Source organism: Drosophila obscura, unplaced genomic scaffold, assembly GCF_018151105.1.
Source record: "Drosophila obscura isolate BZ-5 IFL unplaced genomic scaffold, ASM1815110v1 contig_150, whole genome shotgun sequence".
Lineage (NCBI taxonomy): Eukaryota > Metazoa > Arthropoda > Insecta > Diptera > Drosophilidae > Drosophila > Drosophila obscura.
Genome location: NW_024542736.1, coordinates 3438626 through 3466601, shown reverse-complemented (window position 1 = coordinate 3466601; position 27976 = coordinate 3438626). Strand labels below are relative to the sequence as shown.

The 27976-nt window shown below is 50.7% G+C and overlaps 1 protein-coding gene across 1 annotated transcript; it reads left to right on the top strand.

Moving 5' to 3' along the window:
* The first annotated feature begins 65 nt into the window (after positions 1-65).
* LOC111070091 (dynein heavy chain 9, axonemal) lies at positions 66-27202 on the top strand. Its single transcript, XM_022360404.2, is given in 31 exon segments — positions 66-235; positions 308-865; positions 1187-1275; positions 2338-3003; positions 3071-3356; positions 3434-3903; positions 3970-4469; positions 4529-4842; positions 4913-5016; positions 5598-6079; positions 6163-6380; positions 8063-8239; positions 8298-8672; positions 8736-8909; positions 9031-9303; positions 10499-11956; positions 13467-13733; positions 13970-15015; positions 15077-15614; positions 15694-16211; positions 16278-17042; positions 17112-17700; positions 17875-18123; positions 19072-19548; positions 19611-19706; positions 19708-19976; positions 23090-23228; positions 23296-23462; positions 23532-26303; positions 26359-26553; positions 26646-27202. Coding segments are annotated over 31 exon segments (14478 nt in total). The 5' UTR covers positions 66-88; the 3' UTR covers positions 26746-27202.
* Positions 27203-27976: the final 774 nt, after the last annotated feature.

Genomic DNA, 27976 nt, shown 5'->3' with positions numbered 1-27976 from the left:
CAACCAGCCAGCCGACCAACCGATGTCCGATGCGGCCGGGCTGGTCAGCAGCGATGAGGAAGGCGGCCTCCTGGCCAACGGCGGCACAATGGGCGAGGATGGGCTGCTGCTGCCGCCGCGTGCACAGCGAGACTACAGCGATGCCCGCTTGGAGCGTGTGGCCGCCTACACAACGACCACAATGCGCCTCAAACCGGATAAATGGACCAAAATGATGGCCAGCGATGAGCTGCGGGTGAGCGTACAATTTCCTTTGTGTGTGTGTGTGTGTGTTATCCATCCATCCATTTGGTATACGCAACCGCAGCGCACTGTCATGGACTGGCTGCACGGACCCACACGCGTCCTGGTCATGACGCTCAGTCCGGGCGGCGATCTGGTGCCCAGGAGCTGCCTGAGTGACTTGTACCATCATTATACGCTCCATCAGAGCTCCTCCATCGCCGCTGCAGCATCCTCCTCCTCCGCCGCTTTGGGTACGCTGCAAGATGATGCCCTGGCCACGGCAGCGGCAGCGGCAGCTGTGTCTGTGTCTGCGGTGGTGGCCGCCGTCGCACCAGGCGCTCTCCTCATGCCACTGCCGCCAGCCTGCTCCAGCTTCACCACGCTGGACGGTGTGCCACGCGGCAAGTGCGCCTACTTTATACGCCGCAACAGTGCGGCCGATGCACCGCTAACAGCGGCCAATTTCCCATCCCACGTGCTCTACGGCGACTTTCCGGTGCACAGCAAAATCGAGACAATGTCGCTGCTGTTCGATGAGGTGGTGCAGCCGCTGCTGGAGAAGTCCCAGACCGAGTGGCCGCCGATTGTGTGGAAGGATCTGCAGGCGCGCATAAAGGATGTCCGCAACACACTCACCGAGGTAAGTGAGGGAAAAGTCTAGAGAAAGAAGGCAGCTCCGTTGCTCCCGCCCCCAGTTGCCACAGCTGTGTTATCTCATCAAATTAATCTAATTGAGTGCAGTGGGGCAGAGTACGGGGGGCGGCGGAGCTTGCTCTTAGACGCCACTCCACTCCATTCCATTCCCGGGCATTGTCTTGAAAGTATTTCGCTTAATTGGCAAAACTTTTCATGTGTCTATAGGCAATACATACAAAATACATACAGATACACACAGATATACACAGATATATGTGTATATGTATATATGGTACATATATACTTTATTGTTATACCCCCACAGATTAAGGGGAAAACCAACAATCGCACAATTTTATCGTTATTAGTTTCGCCAACAATCGTCGAGGAAGTGTTTGCCCACGTGAACCAAGGGTAAGTTCAGAGCCCATTCAATGGCCATTGTCGTTGTCTTTGTCTGCAAGGAGAGGGTTCCCCCTGCCCCCTCTTTAACTACCATTCCGGAGTTGTTCTTGGCTTGGAAATGTCGCCCCTACAGCGATGTTTTATTGTTTATACTAGAGACAGAGCGACAGAGAGAGAGAGAGCAAAGGTTTATTGAATTGAATTTCATTGGAATAACTTTTCGCATGAATTGCTGCAAATTTATTTGATTAGCAATATTCCAAGAGTTTTCAAGAGTGCTCGCATTTAACCCTTTGGCACCACACACAAACACAACACAGAGCGCAGTTATTTTATTTATTTATTTATTAATATATATGTATGTACAAAGTTATGTAGCTAGGACTCGTACTAGTAGGCAGATGAAGCCTTAGCTTTTAGAGTAATTTTGATCACCTCACGATAGCCGACTGGTTTGCCTTTAGTTCAGTAAAAAGGCTTTTAATTAAATTACAATTTACAATTTAAGCAAAAGAAACAAACCCATGGCCAATCAAGGCACTGAAACGGGGCAAGGCAATTTCCAGGAATTTTAACTTGCATTCTCGCAAGCTTTGTGCCAGCCAACTCTAGCTATCAACAGAAAGAGGCTCTTTAGTTAGTGAAAAATATACATATATACGTATATATATCAAGTGGTAGCCAATCAATGGGCCAAGCCAAATGCTCGAATTACTTAAAACTCAATAAGCAATAAACCAGAAGCCAGAAACCAGGCGAAGAGCCAGAGCCAACTGAATACGAAAATAAACAATAAAATCAAATTGATTGCGATCAAATTTATATTAAAAAAATTGCATTCTAAAGAGAATGATAAAACCAGCAGAGGCAGAAGAAAGAAAACCCTAAAAGCAAAACCCAAACTGGCCAAGCCAAGTGCAAATTTGTTTTCAATTGGGTCAATATAAATGTTTTTGCTCATTAAAAAAGTTTACCCCCCATTTGGCCAGAAAGTTGTGCAGCTTTCAAATGGGAAAATTCCAAATGAAAACTGAAATTGTTGCCCCCCTACGTTGTTCATCCCTTTGGCAGGGATTTGCTGCCCGCCTTGGCACCAAAGTTTCGCAATCTGCTGGAGGAGATGTTCATCAATTGGACCACCCAAATGCATGACATTGTCATGGAGCGTTCCGAGTGCCAGGCCATTGGCATGGCCACCTCAATCCCTGGCCCTGGCCCAGGCCCAGGCCCAGCCCAGGCGAAGCACATCACTGTGGTGGCCATGCCGGCGCAGGAGATTGGCTTCTGGACCAACCGTAAGCTCAATCTGCAGAACATCTACGAGCAGCTGCGCGAGGCGACACACAAGACCCTCGCCCAGATCCTGGAGCGCATCGAGTCCGTCTACCATCAGTCGTATGCGAAGGCATTTCGTCAGCTGGTCGCCGCTTGGGTGGAGGCCCGGGATGTGTCGCTGTGGCTGCAGCCGCTGCTGCGGCAGACATCCGCCTTTAATTCGGTGCAGTTTAGCAATGGCCACGAGCTGATTGCCCCGCTCGTCCATGTGCTGCACCTGGTGTGGAGCAATGCCCGCTACTATCGCAGCACCCAGCGCATGAGTGTCCTGCTGCGTTGCATCTGCAACATGCTGGTGCATCGCGCCGCCGAGGACCTGGAGTTTCCACTGCTTTTCCAGGGCGACGCTGACGAGGGCCTGCTGCGCATCAATCGCACCAGCGAGGTCTTGGAGTTTTTCAAGTGAGCATCGAGCATCGAGCATCTGTCGGGTGAATTTTCCGTTAGCATTTTCGCCATTTTCGCACAGGCAACGCATGCTGCAGTACAAGGAGCGATATGGCAGCAGTCAAGTGCTATTGCCAGCGCTTCCTGGTGCCGGCGGCAGCAGCAGGGGCGACTCGCCAACGCCCGATGACTTGCAGCAGTTGTGGCGCTTCTGCAACGAGGATGTGTTTGGCCAAACACTCGATGGCTTCCTGGCCCAGTTGTCGGAGCTGCGGCAGGTGTTCGAGGCGGCGGTACAGTTCCAGCAACTGGAGAAGCTTGAAATTGGCGGGCTGCGTGGCAAAATGCTCACCCAGCGCATCAGAGAGGTAAGACAACCCTCCTCAATTACGTGTAGTGGGGCTGCATCATTTAACCCCCCCATTGCCCATTGCCCACTCTAAAGTTATTCAACGAGTTCAAAGCGCTCTTCGAGCAGTGGAGCAACGTGGACATCGATCTCACAGCCAGCAAATGGAGGTGCTTCAAGCGCGAACAGACTCGCTTCTTTGGCCGCATGCAACGGCTGGAGCAGAAGCTGGCCACCGTGCTGCTGCAGGCCTTCGAGCAGTGCCACAGTTGGATGCACCTGCTGAAGCTGTCGCTGATGTTCGGCTGCCTGCTGCAGCGCTGTGCCGTGCAGCCGGAACTGGTGCGCATTCTGCCGCACATTCTGGCCATCTACGACGCGGAGCTGCAGCAGCTGGAGGCGAGTGTGGGCGAGGTGCTGCTCGGCTATGAGTTTCGCGGCCTCTCCGCCCTGCCCATGCCCTTCAATTTTCCGCCCATTGCGGGTGCCATGATGTGGCTGGAGCAGCACATCAACTGCTGCACGCAGCTGGGCGCCAAGGAGTTGACTCAGCTCATACAGAAATTGTAGGTATTCCAGGCAACTAAATGAGAGAGAGGATAGCAATCATCAATCGTCATCCCCTTGTCCAGGCTATTGGAGAAATCAGAGCTTCAGAGAATGCCACTCAAATGGGAGGCGCTGCTCTGCCGTCGCAACATACTGACCACCAAGCTGAGCAATCTGCAAATGAAGATCTGGACCACATGGCAGCAGGGCATCGACAAGCTCATCCGCCAGGGACTCGATGAAGCGGTCATCGCCCAATCGCAAGGCGACAGACAGCTGCATCTGAACTTCTCGCTGGCATTGTTCACCCTACTGAGGGAGACAAAGTATTTGTTGGCTCTGCAGGCGACTGGCTGCCTGTCCGGCGATCTCTTTCAGCTGCCGCAGGAGCTGCTCGCGCTGTACGCGCAGCGGGATGCGTACTGGGAGCGACGCATACGCCTCATCAAGATTGGTGAGTTCTACAATGGCATCCGGACGGGCGAGTGTGCCGCCGCCGAGCTGCAGCTGATACGCAACGAACTGGCGGCCATCGATGAGCAGGTGGCCGTGGCCTGTGACCAGTTGACTTGGCGTTGCTATGGTGAGTATTTTTCCAAAGAGAAGCAGCCATAACCAAGCGTAATCCCTGCCTTCCCTCAGATGAGCCGCTTATAGCCGGCATTTTTGAGCAGAGTCGCGACCTGTTTGCCCGTCTGCAGCAATCGCATGAGAATCTGGATGCCATTCTGGCGAGCATGCGGCGCTGGAGCCGTGAGCCGCTGCATCAGCGTAGTCTGTACGGCAGAAATCTGTTGGATTTGCGGCACCAGCAGGAGCGTGTGCGTCTGCGGCTGCTGCAATGCGATGAGACCAAAATGTTGCTCAATCGCCTGCTGATAGCAAACTTTTGTCTATTCTTCAACTACGAATCGCAGCAGTTTCAGCTCTACTCACGAGATCTGAGTGTGCAGGAGGTGAGTACAGAGTCCCCTCCCCACAGTCGCATGCCACATGGCTGATGTGTGTGTGCGTGTGTCTTCTCAGTTTGTCAGGGAATTCCCCGAGGAGCAGCGGCGACAGTACAGCAAATATTTGGCCAGCGTTGATGAGTTGATTGCCCGCGAAGTGCGACAGGCCACGAGAATCAGGTTTCAAAAATAATATTAAATAATAATAACCAAAAAAAAGTGCATGCCACATATAATCATCGCCATTCATTCATTGTTAAGCCCTTCCACTTGCACAGCCAATAGCCAACAGCCAAGAGCCAAACAGGCAACAGCCGACAGGCAGCACCGGCAACAATTTCATTAATTTTCGACACGCTGCCAGCAGCAGCAACAGCAGCAGCAACTCCTTTCATGTCTCATCAAAACTAATCAAGTAAATGAGCACAAAATTGCACCAAAAAAAAAAAAAAAAAAAAAAAACCGCAAATACGAAAAGACACCTTTGCAGAGGCAACAGCAGCAACAAGCACCCAGCAACATGCAACATGTTACATATATGCTACATGCAACATGCAACAGCAACAACAACAACAAATTGCCAGCGTGGCAGCGCATTCATGCGTCAATTGCATGTTTCACTTAACGGCACTTTTCGTGATTGCATGCAGACGCCAGTCAAGCAGGCGGGAGGGGTGTGTGGCAGCAGCAGCAACAACAAAACAAACTGAAGACTAAATTTAATTTTCACATTACTCATTCACATACGCCGTGTAATTCAGTTTAGAGTATTTGTACAAAGAAATGACAGCAACAGCAACAGCAGCAGCAGCAGCGAAGACTCCACCGTTGTCTGCGTCTGCGGCGGAGCCAGGGGCCACTTCACCGCCTCCGTCTCCAACTGAGACTCCGACACTGGCAGGGTTAGTTCTACAGCAAATCACAGTGCCACAAGCGACAGCAACCGCAACAACAGTCAACGATTCTCCACTCTTCGAAGTGAAATTGGAGCTGACGGAAACGGAAATACACTTTTCGCCAGCCCTTGATGCAAGTGTGGAAAATAATTTTCAACAAATTGTCGAGCAGCTGTTGCTCGATATAAAACAGACATGCGACTGCATGCCAAGAATTGTGCCTGACAATGCGCTGTCAGAGGATGATGATGATGATCCAAAGAGCCCTGGGGAGGACAAGCATCAGACGGTGCAGTTCAACCTGCTGCAGGCAGCCAAGGCTTATAGCCAAAAAATGGAATGCCATGGTACGTCCCGCCCTCTTACATGCTTTTCACATTTTCCAACATCAACTTTCCTCTCCCTCTCTCTCTCTCTCCTGCGCTTGCAGGCGATGACTTGGAGCTGCTGGAAAGGGCCATACGCGATGCTCTGGATGATACGGTTCGAGCCGCATTGACTTATGCTGCCAAATTCCACGCCTATGCATTCCTCTGGACCCAGCAGAGCGGCGATGTGCTGGCTGCTTGCATGCTGGCGGCCAAACAGCAGACACAGCATGTCAGCGACGCTGGCGGCTTTGCCATCATGGAGACATTCAAAAAAGAGGTAAGCCAAAGATCCCCACTGAAGCACCAAATGCCAAAGGACACACACACACAAAATCCCACTACGCAAGAGGCAAGAAAACATCTTTGTTGGTAAGCTTAAGAGGCGACAAAGCAGAAGGCCAGAAAGATGGAAAGAAAGACGGGACAGACGGCACGGACGACGGACGACTAGTGACTGAGTGGGTCGCTCAATTGGCAACCACACAATTTACGTTGTGTAACCCCTGAGACCAATAACGCTTGATAAATGTTGACCATTTAGGGTCAAATGTGTTGTGTTGTGTGTGTGTGTGCCACAGCCAAAATCTGTGCAGAAATAAACACCAAAAAAAAAAAAAAAAAAGAGCTGCTTGGGCCGCCACATGGCGTCGCTGCTGACTTATGCCTGGATTCCCTACTGGAACAGCAGGCAAATCGCCGACGTATGCGTAATATTTTCTTTAAACAATTATCAAACGCCCCGAAAAGCATGCAATAAATAACACAAAAGGCGCACCACACAGAGGGCATCCGCAGAGCCGCACAACACAATCGGGCAGAAGAACAACAAATCATGGTCAAAGTGCATGGACATGGACAGGGAAATGGGCGGGGCAAGGGCAAGGCGTGTGAAGTTGGGTCTTGCCCCCAAATAAAATGAGAGAGAACTTGCCCCGGCAAGCAGCGAAAGAACGAAGTCTGAATGGCCTAATGCCACAAAAAACATTTCATTTCATTTCCTTTTCAAAAATTAATGCCAAACACGTTTGGCCTTAACGCATCTAAATGGCTGTAATCCTTATGAGGGACATAAGCTGAACTGCAAAGGGGAATATCTGAACTGGAATATTTGCACTGGCTACGATTCAGTAAATGCCGCGAATTAAGTTGATTTCATATGAGAAAATTCAAGTAATGTAGGATTTTGGTTTTCTCCATGAAATCGATAGAATATTGTATCATCAGCATAGCAACAAGTACCATCACTAGCAACAGCTGATTTCAAAATATTTATTTTTTATTTTTATTTAATTATTCAACTTTAGTTTTTAAATTGAGTAAAGATCTAAAATAACTGAATACCATTCACGAGCTACCAAAAGCCAAGTTAATTCTAGAGTTTTCCTTAGACAACAAATCAGCTGATGGGCGTACCATAAGCAACAAGTGCCATCACTAGCAACAGCCGATTAGAAAAAATTTTCCTATAGGGCTTGCAATTCATTCAACTTTAGTTTTTAAATTCAGTAAAGATCTAAAATATCTGTACAACATTCACGAGCTACCAAGTTAATTCTAGAGTTTCCCTTAGACAACAAACCAGCTAATCCCGTAGAAACGCTTTAATTCGGGCAAACGATTGCGTGTCTTGGTGGGTCATCTTTTCAACGCTACCCCAGGCCAAGAATAGAGCACGAAAAATCACTGACCGGCATTTTATTTATGACTAGCCATTGAGTAGCCTCTGGGGCAGCTGGGGCAGCTGGTGCGCTTAATAAACCCACGCCACTAGCAAACAATATATACAAAATACTACGAGCATTCGGGGGCTTTGTGTGTGTGCCCCCCCCACCACCCCATTGTACGCACACATATGTGGAAAATTAGCAAATAAATTAGAATTGCTGGGGGGGGGGCCGGCCAGCAGCCAGTCAAATGAAGTTGTCAACGCCCTGGAGCATCCATCCCGTTCTTTCCCAGATCGAGCAGTACAACGAGGTGCACGAGGCGATTGACCAGATGGAGAATCGGAAGTGCATCAATGGCTGGTTGGCCCTGGATCTGAAGCCACTGAAGTTCGGTCTGCTGAATCTGGCCTGCAAGTGGTCGCATCTCTGCAAGCAATGGCTGCTCCGCTATGTCCAGGGCACCCTCAAGGTAAAGCCAAAGTCTAGCAAGTGCCTTGCACAGACATGAATTTTCGCACATTTTGCAGGAGCTGAATGCGTTCATTGCGCGCGGTCATGAGACGCTGCAGTTGCATATTGCACGGCAGGACTTTAGGGCTCTGCTGCGTGTGCTGGCCATCATGGCGGAGATACGGCAGCGCGAGCCCTACGCGGACAATGTGTTCAAGCCACTGAAGGACATCATGGCCCTGCTCAAGACCTACAATGTTGAGTATGAGTCGCAGTTGCTGCGCAGCATCGAACAGCTGCCGCTGCTGTGGCAACAGCTGAAGCAGTGCAGCACCGTCAAGCAGGAGGTGCTGCAGGACACGCGCTACCATCAGCAGCAACGGGTCGCCTCGCTCATAGGGCTGCACACATGCCACGTGCAGCACTATGCCAGGCAGTTCCAACGCATGCCGGTGAGCGCTGGCAGCCTTTTACTTTTGCCCTTCCAACTGATTTCCGATTCGGTTTCCCTGCAGTTCTTTCGAGTGCCCTGTCCGCAGGTGTACGATGCCTGCGACGAGGTTTACGTGCGCCTGCATCGCTTCGGCAGACAGCAGCGTCTGTACACGCGCTGGGCGCGACTCCTCGACATTGCATCACCCGACACGGCCACGCTGCAGCTATGCCAAGTGGAGCTCAGGCGGGTGAAGGTGAGTATCGATCTGCAAATATACGAATAGGGATATTAACACGCGGCTGCAACTGGTGATTGAGTCATACCTGCATGCTCCTAAATATCCTGTTTTGATTACTGCCCCATCCCCCTTTTAGCAATTGTGGGACTTTGTTCGTGTCATCGAGTCGTGCATTGTTGATTGGCATGCGACACCGTGGCTGCTCATCGACACGGATGATATGGAGCACGAGTGCAAGAAATTTACGCGCGATTTGCGCACCCTCGACAAGTGCATCCGCGACTGGGCGCCCTATGTCTACATTGTGGGCGTTCTCCGTGAGCTGGTGGCCTCCCTGCGAGCCATTACCGAACTGCAGAATCCAGCAATTACCGAACGCCATTGGCTGGAGCTGATGCAGCTGACAAAGGTAAGCATAATAGACCAACATCAATGGTGGGGTGGGATGGGTTGGGGTGGGGTGGGCTATCCATGCGGTGTCTATGTGTGTGTGTGTTTTTCCAAATGATTGAGCGTCCCAACAATAGAGGAATGGAGCTTGCAATCTGTCCAACTGACTGCCTGCTGGCTGTTGGCTGCTAGCTGCTGGCTGTTGGCTGCTGGCTGATGTCTCTCTTTGTGTGCGGGGAGAGTGTGCCCGGTCAGGAGCAGCAGCAGGAGCAGCACAATGGCGCACATTGGGCAAACACATTAGCAGGTGATGTGTTGGCAAACGCGCAAATGGCAGGAGGATGACAGGAGCAGCAGCAGCAGCAGCAACAGCAGCAGGAGCTCTGCTGCAGTCGAACAACTTTTCACATCGAATGACGCAGCGTTAAGCATGTCGTGGAGTCGCCATAGACATAGAGACATCATCCGTGCCACTCGATTTGTAAGCCAGAAGTTGGATAAAGCAGCGCAAACAGATTCGGTAGTTTACTCAAGGATGGAGGCGGCATGGAATCAATTAAAATCATGTCGAATAATTGAAATGGATCACTTGATAAACTCTAATCAAATCTCTTCTCTTCTCTCTGTCTTGTCTCTGTGGAGCAGCTAAGTGGACAGCATCGGATGGAGGAACTGGTAAGTGTAAATCAAAATCAAAATAATAATCCGTAACCTTAACAGTTGCCGGTTGCCGCTTGCCGGTTGCCGTTGCCTGCTTTGAATACGTACACACAAATGAACATACAATACATAAACCGAAAATGGCCACATGCCATCAGGCATCTATCTATACGGATTAGATGCATTATTTAATTACCAAACTGCCATTGGACCGAACTTACAATGGGCTTAGTATAGGGCATAGGGCATAGGGCACTCCCACTTGATCCTTAGCCTCGAGGCGACAAAGGGATGCAGTCAGGGATGATGCTACTTGTTAATTAAGTCGGTCGGAGAGCAGTCAAAATGCGTAATTATTACGCATACGTTATGTTTGGCATCGTAATGCAACTCCAACAATTATATACCTCAAATTAAATGCATGTCAACCAAGCACAGAGATATGTAAATATGCTTATGAGGTTTATATGCACTGCTCGGGTTTCCTTGCACATGCCGTGAAATTAATAAAAGCCCTGCAAATGTTCTCAAATTAAAATCCACCCCGCACAAAGCTCTCGTACAAATGCAACAAGGCGACGAGCCTGGCCCAGCTGCTTAAGCTGCAGCTGCAGCATCACGAGGAGGACATCAAGAACACCGTGGATCGTGCCATCAAGGAGCTGACCGTGACCAAGGTGCTCGACGAAATCAAGGCCACGTGGGCGCATCTCGAATTCGAGCTGGAGCCACACCAAACACGTGCCAGCATACGGCTGCTCAAGGTGTCCGAGGAGCTCATCGAGACGCTGGACGACAACCAGATGCAGCTGCAGAATATTTCCACCTCAAAGCACATCGAGTATCTGCTGGAAAAACTCGGCCACTGGCAGCGTGTGCTCAGTGGCATCGACACTCTGATTGTCAATTGGCTGGAGGTGCAGCGCAAGTGGATCTACCTCGAGTGCATTTTCATCGGCTCGGCGGACATACGTGCCCAGCTGCCAGCAGAGGCGGCCAACTTTGAGCGCATTGATGCGGACTTCACGGCGCTGCTGGCGCGCGTCAGTCAAGTGCGTGTCGTCATGCAGGTGGTGCTGCGGCACGAGGATGTGCTGCCGCAGCTGCTGCAACTGCAGCAGCGTCTGGCCATCTGCGAGAAGGCGCTGAACGATTATCTGGAGACGAAGCGGCTGGCCTTTCCACGCTTCTACTTCATCTCGGCCGCCGACCTGCTGGACATACTCTCCAACGGCAACAATCCGCAGGTCATCGATCGCCATCTCATCAAGCTGTTCGACTCGATTCTGAGGCTCCAGTACGAGACCAACACCACGAATGCCGTCGGCATGCACTCCAAGGAGAACGATGAGTATGTGCCCTTTGTGGCGGAGCAGGATCAGCCCGCCTACATTGTGTGCAGCGGCCGTGTGGAGCTCTGGCTGCGCGCCATCATCCAGCAAATGCGAAGCACCCTGCACGAGCTCTTTCGCCGGGCCCTGCGCGCCTTTGGCGAGAAGCCGCGCGAACTCTGGCTCTACGATTGGCCAGCCCAGGTGGCCCTCTGCTGCAGCCAGATCAGCTGGACGGCGGACGTGAATCGATCGTTCGGCTGCATGGAGGAGGGCTACGAGGGCGTCATGAAGGAGCTCCACAAGCGCCAGATGGCCCAACTAAATGCGCTGATTAATCTGCTGCTCGGCGAACTGTCGCCGGGCGATCGCCAGAAGATCATGACCATCTGCACCATTGATGTGCACTCGCGGGATGTCGTGGGCAAGATCATATCCTCCAAGGTGGACAACTCGCTGGCCTTTCAGTGGCAGAGCCAGCTGCGCCATCGCTGGGACGACGACCAGGCGGGCAGCTCCAGCGGCGGGGCAGGCACCGCCCACAGTGCGGGCGGTGGCGATGAGGATTGCTTTGCCAACATTTGCGACGCAGAGTTCCGCTACGCCTACGAATATCTGGGCAACACATCGCGACTGGTTATCACACCGCTCACGGATCGCTGCTACATCACCCTGACACAGGTGAGTCGCGTAATTTTACTTTCACTTGGCACTTAAGCACGTAATCGGAATATTTGCAACAAAATACCGAAGTAGGAGGAGGGGCGTTAATGGGTTAATGGGTTTAGCAGCGGAAATCCGCTACGTAGCAAAAGTCCATGGGAATCTTTGAATAATTGAAAGGCCGTGTCCCATTGCTTCTGAATATATAAATAGGAAGTCCGTTAAAGACAACAAAATAAGTAAGCGAGAGTGAGAGTGTGAGAAGAAGCTGCCGGAAATTCAATAAATTTCATTTATTTGCGCGTGTAATTGGCGCAATTTTTAATTTAAAGCAGTTGCAAATTTCACACAGAACGCACAAATCAGATATGTATTATCTTTATCGCACGTGTTGAAAGTATACAAAAGAATGTCTATAAAGCTATAAATTACACTCGACAAACCGAACTGGGGTTTGATGGAATTTTTTGGGGGGAACGGGGTAAGTTAATTTGTAAAAAATACCCATATGATGTTTGCATTTCAATGTTTATATTTCCGATGGGCTGAAATCACAAAGTGTTTGGCATCAACTAGCTGCATTTTCTTCAAATCTGTTCCACTTACATTAGATCTTTATGAAAAAAACAAGCGTTACCTAAAAAAAATTGGCCAGAAAAAAAAAATAACATCAAACCTTTCCCCAATTGTTAAATTTATTCATTTATTGACACAACACAACACGACCGATACCGGGCAAAGGCTTTATGTATACTGATCTTGGCATATATTGTCGTCGTCACTTCACTTTCCACCGTTATGAATTTTCCACATTTTTAGTTTCACGCGCCTTTCGTAGCTGTTTATGCAGAGTGTGGCCAGATTCTGCGATATTTTTATTGCGCTCTTTACACAGCACACGTTTATGCGGGGATTTTCGTGAATTCTTGAACTTGCCAAATTGATATCACAACACCAATTTGTGAAATGGCGACAAGTCGTACTTGTACTGAAGTTACTGCAGAGATATTTATAAAGTAGTATTGCTCATAAAAGATGTTGAGAGTAGAATCGGTTTTTTTCATTGATATTATTAAAATAATAATTTTTTTTGCTAAATGCGCTCCGTGTAAACATTGTCGTGGCATTGCCACGTGTTTAAGAAATTCGAGACCAAAAGAGAAACGACATTTGCCTGTTGCTTGCATACAAATCCAAGTGGATTTCACATAATTGTGGTGTACCCCTAAGACGCAGCAAAGTTGTATGCAATTAAGCAATAACTTTAAATTGATTGCCAAACATCGTGGCAGTGCCACAGCTTCGAAAGGAGCGGAGCCTGAGCCCCTTAGAAGCATCCATTAACAAGCGATCATCAATTTGTTGTACATAGTTTCTCTGTGCACCTCACTTCCGTTCCGCACGCTGCAAATTAAACAACTCGTTAGTGGAAAATAAATGCGCTCCTTGTAATTTACATATGCCACCTCTTTGCACGCCGCTGCATCTTGCCGCGTCCCAACGAAATTGCTGGGCGAATGCGCCATAGTCGCTGCGACTGCGACTGGCGGGTGCAACCGCTGGCCCTGCTGGCACCGGGAAAACGGAAACGACCAAGGACCTGGGACGGGCACTGGGCGTAATGGTTTATGTCTTCAACTGCTCGGAGCAAATGGACTACAAATCTTGTGGAAACATTTACAAAGGGCTGGCCCAGACGGGGGCCTGGGGCTGCTTTGACGAGTTCAATCGCATCTGCGTGGAGGTGCTGTCCGTGGTGGCCGTTCAGGTGAAGACCATACAGGAGGCGATAAAGGTACATGGCCACGACGTGGCGACGAGGAGCGTTTGCAAATTGATTTTACCCACCACCCCCACCTCTATCCCTTGCTTCCTTGCCATGCTGCGCATTGATTACTTTTACTTGGGCCACCTTGTCGTCCTGCTATGTGTGTGTGGATGCTGTTTCTGGTTGGTTTTGCTGTTATGCTGCCTCATCCCGGCCACTGCCTCTGTTCTGTTCCGTTCCATTCTCTTCTGTTCTGTTTACAGATGCATAAAACCCAATTTATCTTTATGGGCGAGCGCATTTCACTGGAGCCGTCGGTGGGAATTTTTATCACCATGAATCCGGGCTATGCCGGCCGCACGGAGCTGCCGGAGAACCTGAAAACATTGTTTCGCCCTTGCGCCATGATTGTGCCGGACTTTGCTTTGATTTGTGAGATTATGTTAATGGCGGAGGGCTTCCAGGATGCCCGTCTGCTGGCACGCAAATTTATCACCCTCTACACGCTGTGCAAGGAGCTGCTGTCCAAGCAGGATCACTACGATTGGGGTCTGCGGGCCATCAAATCGGTGCTGGTCGTGGCCGGCACACTCAAGCGCGATGACCACAGCCGGCCCGAGGATCAGGTGCTGATGCGGGCGCTGCGTGACTTCAACATACCCAAGATTGTGACGGAGGATGTGCCCATATTTATGGGCCTGATTGGTGACCTCTTTCCCGCCCTGGACGTGCCCCGGAAGCGGGTCTTTGAGTTTGAGAAAACCATACGGCGGGCGGTGAACGAAATCAAGCTGCAGCCAGAGGAGGGCTTCCTCATGAAGGTCGTTCAGCTGCAGGAGCTGCTGGATGTGCGCCACTCGGTGTTCATTGTGGGCAATGCGGGCACCGGCAAGACCAAGATATGGCAGACCCTACGCGAGACCTATCGCATTCAGAAGCTGAAGCCCGTCTGCCATGTGCTCAATCCCAAGGCGCTGTCGAATGACGAGCTCTTCGGGATCGTAAATCCCACGACGCGCGAGTGGAAGGATGGCCTGTTCTCCTCCATTATGAGGGAGCAGGCCAATATGCCGCCAGGCAACCCCAAATGGATTGTGCTCGACGGCGACATTGATCCCATGTGGATCGAGAGTCTCAACACGCTGATGGACGACAACAAGATCCTGACTCTTGCGAGCAACGAACGGATTTCGCTGAAGCGCGAGATGCGGCTGCTGTTCGAGGTGGGACACCTCAAGGCAGCCACTCCTGCCACAGTCTCGCGTGCGGGCATTTTGTACATCAATCCCCAGGATCTGGGCTGGTCTCCGTGAGTATTAGGATAGCCTTTGTTGGTTTCTAAAAATAATCTCAGCCTCCCCCTCCCTTAGCTATGTATCGTCCTGGCTGGAGACGCGCGTGGACATGATTGAGCGTGGCATCCTGACGACACTGTTTGAGAAGTACTTCCCCTGCCTGATGCAGCGGCATCGTGACTTTCGTCGCATTACACCCATCACGGACATGGCCATGATACAAATGACCTGCCATCTGCTGGAGTGCCTGCTGGACACCGATGACAAGGGCCGAGGGGATGGCAGTGGGGCCGCTGAAGCCGTCAATCCGCACAGTCTGCACCATGGCGAGAACTCGCACGAGTCCGTCGAGATGGCCCTGGAGACGGTGTTTGTGTATGCCACCGTATGGAGCTTTGGCTCGGCCCTGCTGCAGGACATCATCATCGACTGGCATCGGGAGTTCCACAAGTGGTGGACGGGCGAATTTAAGGACGTCAAGCTGCCCAATCAGGGCACTGTGTTCGACTATCAGTTGAATGTGCGTACGCTGAAGTTTCAGGCATGGTCCGAGCTGGCCGCCCACGACCAGCAGCAGCTGGATGTTCAAATCGATGCCGAGATGCCATTGCAGGTGCGTGCTTGACCCATTTTGCCAATCAGAACTAATCATGCACAAGTAAGCCTTCGGGCACACACACAAACACCCACAGAACGTGCTCATTTCAACTGCAGAGACCACACGACTGGCCTACTTCCTCAAGCTGCTCATCGACCGCAATCTGGCCTGCATGCTGGTCGGCAGCTCCGGCTGCGGCAAGGGCGCCATCTTCCGTCAGCTCTTCAGCAAATATGCCAGTGACCAGGAGCTGCTTGAAATCGCAGTGACTGCTGTCACAGACAGTCATCAGCAGCAGCAGCATCTGTCCAATCCCCCATTAGGTGGAGCAGCTTCCATTGGAGGCAGTGTAGTACGCCGAACGACATCCTCGTCGTCACCGCTGCTGACCACAGTGCAGGCGACGCACTTCAACTTCTACACCACATCGGAGATATTCCAGAAAATGCTCGACAGTCCGCTGGAGAAGAAGTCGGGCCGCTGCTATGCGCCCAGTGGACCCAAGCGACGGCTTGTCTACTTTGTCAACGACCTGAACATGCCGGAGGTGGATGCCTACGGCACAGTGCAGCCGCACACGATTATGCGACAGTTCATGGACTACAGGCAGTGGTGAGTGGCGACACTGATTAGTCCCGCACAGCGGCACTGATTGTTCGACTTTCAACCCGCTACCAGGTACGATCGCCAGCGGCTGCAGCTGAAGGACATCCGACACTGCCAGTTTGCGGCCTGCATGAATCCGACGGCCGGCTCCTTCACCATTGACCCGCGCCTGCAGCGCCATTTCTGTGTGTTTTCGGTTTCGCCACCGCCCGAGGACCAGCTGCAGTACATCTACGGCAGTATTCTGAACGGGCACCTCGAGAATCCGGCGCAGGGCTTCAGCAAGGAAATACGCACGATTGGCAGTCTTCTGGTGCGTGTGGGCATCGCACTGCACCGACGCGTGGAGTACGCCTTCCTGCCGACGGCCGTCAAGTTCCATTACCTTTTCAACTTGCGCGACCTCACGGGCATCTATCAGGGCCTCATGAACAGTGTGGGCGCCCCGGCCTCGGCGGGCGGTGGTGGCGGGGCCACGGCGAACGTCTACGGCGGCACCGTCTGCAGCAGGCCCTCCGAGCTGATCCGCCTCTATGTGCATGAGGCGTTTCGCGTGTACCACGATCGGCTGGTCGATCCGTATGACATCAAGTCGTTCAGGTCTTCGATTCGCGACATATTCAAGAAGGACTTTGAGGACTTTGACGAGGAGTTTGTGTTCGCCGAGCCCCTGATCTACAGCCACTTTGCCCAGTCGCTGGTGGACCAGAAGTACATGCCGCTCAAGAGCTGGGACTCGCTCTACCAGCTGCTGCTGGAGGCCCAGGCCAGCTACAACGAGGTGGTGGGCTACATGAATCTAGTGCTCTTCGAGGATGCCATGATACACGTGTGCCGGTAAGTCCTCCTTACAGTGCACTCAGCCCACTTGCCATGCACTCTGCAGCTTCATTTCTGTGCTTCCAGCATTAATCGCATACTGGAGAGTCCGCGGGGCAATGCTCTGCTCATCGGAGTGGGTGGCTCTGGTAAGCAGACGCTCGCTCGCCTCGCTGCCTTCATCTCCTCGCTTAGTGTCTCGCAGATTCAGATTAAGCGCGGCTTTGGGCTGCTCGACATGAGGGAGGAGATCGCCAGTCTCTATATGAAGGTGGGCCTCAAGAATCTGGCCTCCGTGTTCCTCATCTCAGATGCCCAGATACCCGACGAGTCCATACTGATGCTCATCAACGACTTGCTGGCCTCCGGCGAGATACCGGAACTCTTCAACGACGACCAGCTGGAGACCATCGTCAATGGCATTCGGAATGAAGTGAAGCAGAGCGGCACGCTGGACACCAAGGACAACTGTTGGCGCTATTTTGTGGAGAAGGTTCGCCGATTGCTCAAAGTGGTGCTCTGCTTCTCGCCCGTGGGTCAGACGCTGCGTGTGCGGGCCCGCAAATTTCCGGCCATCATCAGTCGGACGGCCATCGACTGGTTCCACGAGTGGCCCAGAAGCGCTTTGGAGTCCGTTTCCCAGAAGTTTCTCAGCGAAATCAGCAGCATTTTGGAGGTTCGTATGCGGTCTGGGCCCAGGGCCCAGGGGCCAGGGTCCCCTTATTTATGCGTCTGTCGTGCACAATTTACAACTGAAACCTGTCACAACGGACACTTTAAGCCCACACCGCAGCCCGACTAACCCACCCACTCCCTCCTCCCTCCTCCCTCCTCCCTGCATGTTGTACAGCCAGCATTGGTGCCGCCCATCGGGTGCTTTATGGCTTACGTCCATGGCACCGTGAATCAGATATCGAAAATTTATCTGCAAAATGAAAAACGCTACAACTACACGACCCCAAAAACTTTTCTCGAATACATTTTCCTCTACCGCAAACTGTTGGTGAACAAAAACGGTGAATTTGCGGAGCGCATTGCACGGCTGCAGAGCGGCATGGCCAAGCTGGCGGAGTGCGCCCGTCAGGTGGACACGCTGAAGGTGAGTAAATGATGGAATGGGTGGTGCAAACGAAACGGATGCATGCCACATGGTTGCACATATGTATGTGTATGTGTATGAAAATGAATGTACACAGACGACTGAGTGGTATGCCTCGAATAACGAATATTCTGCAGGCTGGGGCATGCTGAAACAATCAAAAAGAAAGATTTAATTTGCGAATATTTATAATACTTTACACCCATGAGCCAAAGAGCAGAACATACTACCTTCTACTCAGCTTTTATGCGCACTTACAGGGTACTCTTTGCATCGCATCTCTTTTTGCTGGCCTGGCGGCGCTTTTGCTGGCCACCCGATCCCAGTGCCAAGGCGTTGTCGGCCATTCAATTAGTGCGCTTAATTGAATTGTTGTTGCAGCAAATCTGCTGTCCATTTGCCACGGCAACATCAATGGGTGTAACCGGAGAAGCGGAAGGCACCGTCCAGAGCTCTCTGCTCTCCGTTCTTTTGAGTTTTCAGCGACGTTTCCGGTTACGTTGCGTATACGCAATGGAAAAGCAAATGGTGGAGAGGAGAGGAGAGGTGCCAGTGCGAGAATAGTGCTCACAGCGCGGTGTAGTGCGGCGCAGCCAAATGTTATTTAAAATAATTGAATTAAATTGAATTTTCACTTCAATTAAACAAACGCCGGTTCAGAATATCTCCCGCTGCTGCACCATAAAACCTACAGAGAGATGCATAGATATATAGATAGATACCATTTGGAGATTCTATTTGTATGAATGTGCCCGCAATTTGTGCGCAAAAGTTGCGTTTGGGTAAATATTGAGCCATCGTGCCGGGGCTTTAATTATTTACCCACAGCCGTGGAAAACTTTTCCGCTTTACTTTACTTTGATTTCGATGCTGCTGTTGCTGAGTTGAGTTGAGTTTTAGTTGAAGTTTTTCATTGTACCTAATTGTTAATCCGCGACGCGCACACAGCATCAATTGGCCATCCAAGAGGTTCAGCTGGCGGGCAAAAATGCGGCCGCCGACAAGCTGATTGTCATCGTGAGTGCCGAGAGCGAGAAGGTGAAGCGGGAGCGCTATATAGCCTCCGAGGAGGAGAGCCGTGTCCGCATCATCGAGGAGGATGTCTCCATCAAGACCAAGATGTGCGAGGAGGATCTGCGGCAGGCGGAGCCGGCGCTGGTGGCCGCCCAGGCAGCGCTCAATACACTCAATAAGAACAATCTCACCGAGCTGAAGTCGTTCGGTTCGCCGCCCAAGGGCGTGATCAATGTGTGTGCCGCTGTGATGGTGCTGCTGGCCACCAATGGCAAAATACCCCGAGATCGCAGCTGGAAGGTGGCCAAGCTGATGATGGTGCGTGTCGATCAGTTCCTCAACGATCTGCTCAACTACAACAAGGACAACATACACCAGAATATCATTGAAACGCTGCAGGAGTATCTCAAGGTGAGGCTCTCCTGCTTGCTTATCCCTGCCATTGCCACTGATGAGATTACTTCTCTCCGCAGGATCCCGAATTCAATCCCGACAAAGTCGTGCAAAAGTCGGTGGCCGCTGCTGGCCTCTGTGCGTGGGTCATCAATCTGTATCGCTATCACCAGGTCTTTCCTGATAGTCGGCCCCAAGCAGCAGGCCCTGCAGGATTCACACCAGGAGCTGCTGGAGGCCCGCGAGCGCCTGCAGTATCTCAAGTCGAAGATTAACAACCTGGAGGCGAAGCTGGCCGAAATACAGGCCGAGTTCGAGCACGCGGTGGCCGAGAAGCAAAAGTGCCAGCGGGAGGCGGACAAGACCTCATTCACCATTGATCTGGCCCATCGTCTGGTCAATGGACTGGCCAACGAGAATGTCCGCTGGCGTGAGTCTGTCCAGAGGTGAGTGTTGAGTGTGTGTCTCGGTCTGCCTGTGGCTCCGTGTCCCGTGTCCCTTGTCCCTGTTTGTGTCCGTGGGCTTCGCGAGTGTGTTGCATTTATGCGTAATCAATTATTAAACTTAATTTACATTCTGTGTGCGGCCGCAATCGCAGTAATTGCTTTGCTTGCCACCTTTCCCCTGCACCTTTCCCCCACCATCCTGTCGAAGGCAGTGGCTTGAACCACACTGCGGCTCCTGTTGCTGCTGGTGTTCGCTTACTTGCGGTCCACCGCCGCAACAAAGGGCCGTAAATTTTATTTACTTGCGCTCATTTGGGGGCACTGCAAGGTCCCCGACCCCGGCTCATTTCGCTGGATTCCATCGGAGGCAATGAACTATCCATCCGCCATTCCACTCCGAAATTAAATGAATTTACGCTGCAGCATTGTGCAGCCGAGTTGCCACTAGTCCCATCTGTTGCTTGCCACACAGTTGCAGCCGTGCCTAAACACCCGCCATGGCAGTGGTGCGCAACGGTTGCCTAAATTGCCTCAAATTGCATTTAAAATGCGTTAAAGTCGTGCAATGGGAAGCTCAAGCCAAACAAGTTCGAGAACAATTTAATGAAAAATGTCAAACAAATATAAAACAAAAGTAATTTCTAATTGCAAATCAAATGATTGCCTGCACACAAAATCGGTATGTTTTTAGCCTCAGTTAAAGCTTAGAAAAATCGGAGTTTCCATGGAAGCAAAACCAATAGAGGTGTGCCCTTCCTCCCTCGCCACACACACAATTACATAAACCATAAACCAAGCAGAGCAGTGCCCATGCGGTGCACATGCAATAAGCACTCACAAAAAACGTAATCAAATTCATATAGATGTCAATAGCAATAGTTGGACGCGCACACAACACGCACTCCGACACCTTTGGCTGCCCATTGACTGCCTCACTGGCCGAATGCACTGAAAGAAACAACTGCAACATATATTCAAAAATTACCATTTAAATAAATTTAAAATGGTTTACTTCTATTTTCTATTTTGAATGCCCAATTGAACTTCCAACATTTGTACATCATTGTGTTACAATTTATTGATAGAAATTCGTATTTAAATTTGGAAATATTGGCATCCATTGGGAGGCATTCAAATATAAATACTACGCTTGATAGCAGCCTTTTCGGGGCAAATTAATATTCACGAAATATTTAATATGACCAATCTGAAGCTCTATTTTGTATAATTTTCTATGGCTATTTTTTTTGCTGTGTGGTTTGACTGGCTTTCTGCTGCATGCATTGAAATTCAATTGAGTGCGCGTGCAAGCCAAAAGAAATCCGCAAAGGGCATTGATGATGATGATGATGGTGGCGAGCAAAAGGCTGAGGTGTTGAATTTTTCGCACCTACATAACTGCAAAATTTCACACAAACAGAAGCACAAACGTGCATGTGTGTGTGTGGTCAGGCGCTCATACGATCACACAATTGGGCATCGTCAGCAGTTAAATCGGCAGGGGAGCGGAATAGGAATGGCTATATGGGTGTGTGTGTGGGTGTCGGTTTGGTTATGTTGTAAATGCATCTAAAATACGTATTGAATTATGAAAAAGGCAAAGTCCCACCCCCCGACCCCGGATTGGGGCTGCACTGAACTGAACTGTTCTGTGAATTTGTGGCATGTAAGCCAAAAAATGTGTATGTGCCTTGGACATACAAATTAATGCCCCATTGAGTGCTGCTGCACTGGCAAAGGAGCAATAGCCTCCGTCCGCAGCAGAGCAGCAGTAGGAGCAGCAATAGGAGACTTTATATGCGAGAGAATTGTTCAAATATTTATGAAAATATAATTTGACCTCCCCAACTGCAGTTTACCTGCATGTGGGTGATGCTGTGTGTGGGTAAGCTGCCTCTGACTTGCATATAAATTTCTGCATATTTGACAATGACATTACACATACGCACAGCAGAGCACTGGAGATAGGTAGGTGTGGAAGGGAGGTAGGGAGAGATGCATGTCGGATGTAGGATATACGATATTTGTTGGGCAACTTATTGTTGTTATTTTTGCGACTGCTGCCTGCCTGTCTGCCTGCCTGCTGCTGGCATTGTTTGGTCTGTCTTCGAAAAAGGGCAGCTCTCGTATGTGCGTTGTGTGTGTTTTAAATGAGAATGCTCTGATGTCACACGGACAGGTATTTTAGCCCAAAAATTCCATAGAATATCTTTTGGAAAAACAATTAATGCATCGCTGGGCTGCAGTGGCGCAGTCAGGCAATGATTCGAGGGGGTTAGTTGGCTCTTAGCCCCAACTGAAGGCAGTTGGAATATTTATTGACTTATTTATTGTGTGTTTAATTTTTGTAGTGTAGTAACTACCCCCCAAAAAATACGGCCATGTGCCTGTGCCATTATTAGATTATTCAATTACAAAGCATTATTTACAAGACACTTTTGCCGCACATGAATGTGCATATAAATGAGCATAAATCATTTTCAAGCTGCAGCTTGAATCTTGAATGTTGATGCTGTAATGGGGCACCCCTTCCCCCTAATGGGAAAATACTCAGGCAACGACAATCGCTCCTTAAATTCTGTTCAGATCCGCCTGCTCCATCCTTGGCGTGCAATATAATAAGCTCAAATATTTCAATAATACTCGTAGTTGGCGTGCAGCAATTTCTGATAATTTATGCAACCACTTCTGATGCTTCTTCTGATGACGGGGGGGCTGCTGGCTGCTGCCGCTTCCATCATCGACATTGTCAGCAACAGAGGCAGCTTGCAACAAACTTGCAACAACCAACCAAGCAAGCAAGCAAGCAACCAACCAACAACGAACCTCTCCAACATCATTATTTTTTCAATTTCCCCTCATTTCAATTTAAATGCATCCCCAGACGGTGGCGTGGTGGGAAGGGGAGGCCAAGTGCCAAAGGCTGCAGCGGATGCCAACCTTCGGCTTGCTGCCTTCCTTCTCTGTAAATTATGCGATTTGTTAGCATCAAACGGAACCAACGCAGCTCCCTCTCCACCGCCTCCACTCTAGTTGCTTTTTGTACTTGACTTTCCCTTTTTACCACCCACCACCCATCGCCCACCGCCCCCCTTCATTGTCTTGCTTGGCAGCTTACAAGCCAAGATTGGAACCCTGCCTGGAGATATACTACTAATTTCCTCGTTCCTGTCGTACGTGGGCTGCTTCACGCGCCGCTACCGCGAGGAGCTGCAGCACAAGATGTGGCTGCCGAACTTTCGCAAAATCGATGTAAGTAGCCCTCGACCGGGAACCGGGATTAAAACTGTCTGTCACGCCTGTCTAATCCGCCGTATAGCCGCACATACCCCACACCGAGGGCGTCGACCCTTTGGCCCTGTTCTCGGACGATGCCCAGATAGCCACCTGGAACAATGAGGGTCTGCCCATGGATCGCATGTCCACGGAGAATGCCACCATCTTGCAGTACACGACGCGTTGGCCGCTGATGATTGATCCGCAGCTGTAAGTGGGAATATCCCCATATCCCCATCCTTGAAATCGACTCTAATCGTTGTCCCATTTGTCCCACAGGCAGGGCATCAAGTGGATCAAGAATCGCTTTGACACATCGTTGGTTGTGCTGCGACTGCGGCAGCGTGGCTTCCTGGAGGCCCTCGAGAAGTGCATCTCGCAGGGCGACACTGTGCTCATCGAGCAAATCGAGGAGTCGCTGGACACGGTGCTGGAGCCGCTGCTCAGTCGGGCGCTGATCAAGAAGGGTCGATATCTGCGCATTGGCGACAAGGAAATCGAGTTTAATGCCAATTTCCGGCTCATACTGCACACGAAGATGGCCAATCCGCACTACAAGCCGGAAATGCAGGCACAGACGACACTGATTAACTTTACGGTGACGCCGGACGGGCTCGAGGAGCAGCTGCTGGCGGAAGTGGTCAAGATTGAGCGGCCGGACTTGGAGCAAATGAAAACGGAGGTGACCGTGCAGCAGAACAAGTTTAAAATCTCGCTGAAAGCCCTCGAGGATGAGCTGCTGGCGCGACTGGCCTCTGCCGGCGAGAATGTGCTCGATGACCATGCCCTGGTGCTCAATCTGGAGAACACCAAGCGCACCGTGGACGAGATCGAGGCGAAGGTGCGGGAGGCACGCCTCACCACGCTGCAGATCGACGAGACGCGCAACATCTATCGGTCGGCGGCGAAGCGGGCGGCCATCCTGTACTTTGTGCTCACCGATCTCAATCGCATCAATCCCATCTACAAGTTCTCGCTGAAATCGTTCATGCACGTCTTCCGGCAGGCCATTGCCCTGGCGCCCGACTCCAAGAGCTACGAGAAGCGAGTGCTGCACCTGGTGGACTCGATCACCCTGCAGACCTACCGCTACACGCTGCGCGGCCTCTTCGAGGCGGACAAGCTGACCTTCACCTCGCACATGACGCTGCGCATCCTGATTGCCGCCGATCAGGTTTCCAAGGACGAGACGGACTTCCTGCTGCGCTATCCCCACGATCCGAGCACATTGTCGCCGCTGGATTTTGTCGGCCGCAGCGCCTGGGGCGGCATCAAGTCGCTGACCCTCGTCGAGCACTTCTACGGCATCGACAAGGACATGGAGAACTACACGAAGCGCTGGCGCAAATTCATGGGCAGCGATGCCCCCGAGCGCGAGCAGTTCCCCGGCGAGTGGAAGCACCGCACGCCGCTGCAGAAGCTGTGCATCGTCCGGGCCCTGCGGCCCGATCGCATGACCTATGCCATGTGCCAGTTCGTGGAGCAGACCATGGGACGATCGTATGCGGAGGTGCAGACGCCGCCGTTCAATGACATCTTCAAGGACCTGAATGCGGCGACGCCGGCCTTCTTTATACTCTCGCCCGGTGTCGATCCCATCCGGGATGTGGAGCGCTTCGGCCAGAAGCAGGGCTACCACGCGGACACCGACACGCTGGTGAACATATCGCTGGGCCAGGGCCAGGAACTGCTGGCCGAACAGGCCATACACCACGCCCTCGCCTCGGGTCAGCAGTGGGTCATACTGCAGAACATTCATCTGGTGGTCAACTGGCTGCCCACGCTGGAGAAGCTCATCGAGCGCATTGTCCTGCAGTCGGAGACCCAGGGGGAGTCCAGCTTCCGGCTCTTCATCAGCGCCGAGCCAGCGCCCGATCCGCAGTATCACATCATACCGCAGGGAATCCTGGAATCGTCGCTGAAGGTGGTCAATGAGCCGCCAGCTGGCATGGCCGCCAATCTGCACAAGGCCTGGGATAACTTCTCGCAGGACGCACTCGAGACGTGCACCCAGGAGGCCGAGTTCAAGTCGATTCTGTTCGCGCTCTGCTACTTTCATGCGGTGGCCGGCGAGCGGCGAAAGTTCGGCCCCCAGGGCTGGAACAAGGTCTATCCGTTCAACATCGGGGACCTCATGATCTCGTCGAATGTGCTGCACAACTATCTGGAGGGCAGCAATCGCATACCGTGGGAGGATCTGCGCTATCTCTTCGGCGAGATCATGTATGGGGGCCACATCACGGACGACTGGGACCGAAGGCTGTGCCGCACCTATCTGGAGGAGCTGCTGCAGCAGGACCTCATCGATGGCGACTTTGAGCTGTGTCCGGGCTTCCCGGCACCGCCCAATCTCGACTTCGAGGGCTATCACTCGTACATCAATGAAATGCTGCCGGCCGAGTCACCGCTGCTGTACGGACTGCATCCGAATGCGGAGATTGGCTTCCTGACCACCGCCTCGGAGCAGCTGCTGCGCACCATCTTCGAGCTGCAGCCCCGCGAATCGGAGCTCAGCTCCCACTGTGGTGCGCCCCGCGAGGAGCTCGTCAAGATCATGATCGATGATTTTCTGGACAAGTTGCAGGACGAGTTCAATCTCCAAGCGCTGCTGAATCGCGTGGAGCGCAAGACGCCCTTCGTGGTCGTGGCCCTGCAGGAGTGCGAGCGCATGAATGCCCTCATTCGCGAGATCAAGCGATCCCTACGCGAACTGATGCTGGGCCTCAAGGGCGAGCTGACCATCACCCAGGAAATGGAGCGGCTCGACTATGCCATCTTCTATGACCATGTGCCGGGGGCATGGGCCCAGCTGGCGTATCCCAGCATGCTGGGCCTGCAGGGCTGGTTCGCCGATCTGCTGCATCGCATCAAGGAGCTGGCCGGCTGGCTGAATGACTTTAAGCTGCCCTGCGCCATCTGGCTGGGCGGATTGTTCAATCCCCAGAGCTTCCTCACCGCCATCATGCAGGAGAGTTCCCGCAAGCATGATCTGCCACTGGACCGCATGCTCATCAGCTGCGACGTCACCAAGAAGCAAAAGGATGATGTCACGTAGGTTCCATTTATCCGCTTCAAGCTCGAATCTCTGTCTCTAATCTTGTATCAGTCTGCCGCCAATGGAGGGTGCCTTTGTCCATGACCTGTATATGGATGGGGCCAGCTGGGACTGTCAGCTCAACTCGATTGTGGCCCTGCGCCCCAAGGAGATGCTCTGCGCCATGCCAGTCATCTACATCAAGTCCATTGTCCAGGAGAAGCAAGAGCTGCAGCGTGTCTACGAGTGTCCACTGTACAAGACCAGGTGAGTGGCCTTTATCCCATCCTATCCCATCCTATCCCATCCATTAGGGAACTGCTTATATCTCGTGTTTGGTTTCGGTTTCGCACTTGCAGGTCGCGTGGCAACACTTATGTCTGGACGTTCAACCTAAAGACGCGCGAGCGTCCATCGAAATGGATCTTGGGTGGAGTGGCGCTCCTATTGCAGCCATAAAAGGGGGCGCCGCTCCACTCAGGGGCCTGGACTATGCGTATCTACGCGTAACATTATTGCCGCCCATCGACCAGCCAAAGTTCAGGCACCAGACGCAAACCACTCGAAATGACGAATCAATTAGTAGATAATTATTTATAACTTTTAGCGTCTAACCACGGGTTGCGTCGCTTCGCATCGCTTCGCGTCTCGTCTCGTCTCGCGCAACGCACGTGAAGTTCGCGTAAATATGACGAAACCGCAAATGTATCTTATCTGAATGTTAGTGGCAGCGATTTATCTGGAAATAGTTGCATGTTGCTAGGTTCCACCTCGAGCTACCCATTTGGCAACTTGATTTTATTATGCAAAGTTCTTGGAAAGTTATATATACATTTATGAAATTAATTTAGTCATTCGACTAAGGCAAATGAATAAAGTGCCGCGTAGGGTTTTTATAGTTCAACTGGGGAAACTACTTTTCGCACTATGTACAGACAGGGTAATGCCCCTCTATACACTGAGAGAAAAGTGGCATTATAAAAATAAAATAAATAAAAATAAAATTTAAATATTTCATTTTTAAATAAAAAATATAGTAAAATTAAACGGAAATTAAAAAAAAAAAAGTGGCATAAAATAAAATAAATAAAATAATATATAAATATTTCATTTTTAAATATAAAAATATAGTAAAATTAAATGGAAATTCACTTAGATTTAAACATAACTAATGGTTAAAAACGTCTTTTTAAATACGTCCCCATATACGTATATTAAAGTAGATATAAAACACTTAAAAATAAATTTAGTATATTAAATTTGAAGCAAATATATTTAATTTAAAAATTACAAAACTGAATTTACCTTACAAAAGTATTTAATTTAAATATTAAATATATTCACTTTAAAAATTAAATATATTTAGTCCAAATATAAAATATATTTACTTAAAATATAGAATATATTTATATTTTCTTTTAAATTGTTTATAATAAAATCAGACTATAAGTGCAAACAATTTCCACTCTCCCAGCTAATTTATTGTTTTTCCATTTTTAAATCTAAGTGCCAATATTGAGTGCTTATTTTCTCTGTGTGTACTAGAGCGAATTTTCCAACGAATAGGCAAATAGACAAATAGACAAATGGCCTGAAAACCTGATCACGTGCCAGTGGATGGGTTCAGAAATGGTTCAAGGTGAAATGTGGGCATCCCAAGTAGACTTTGGAGCAGATTATGCTATAGCTA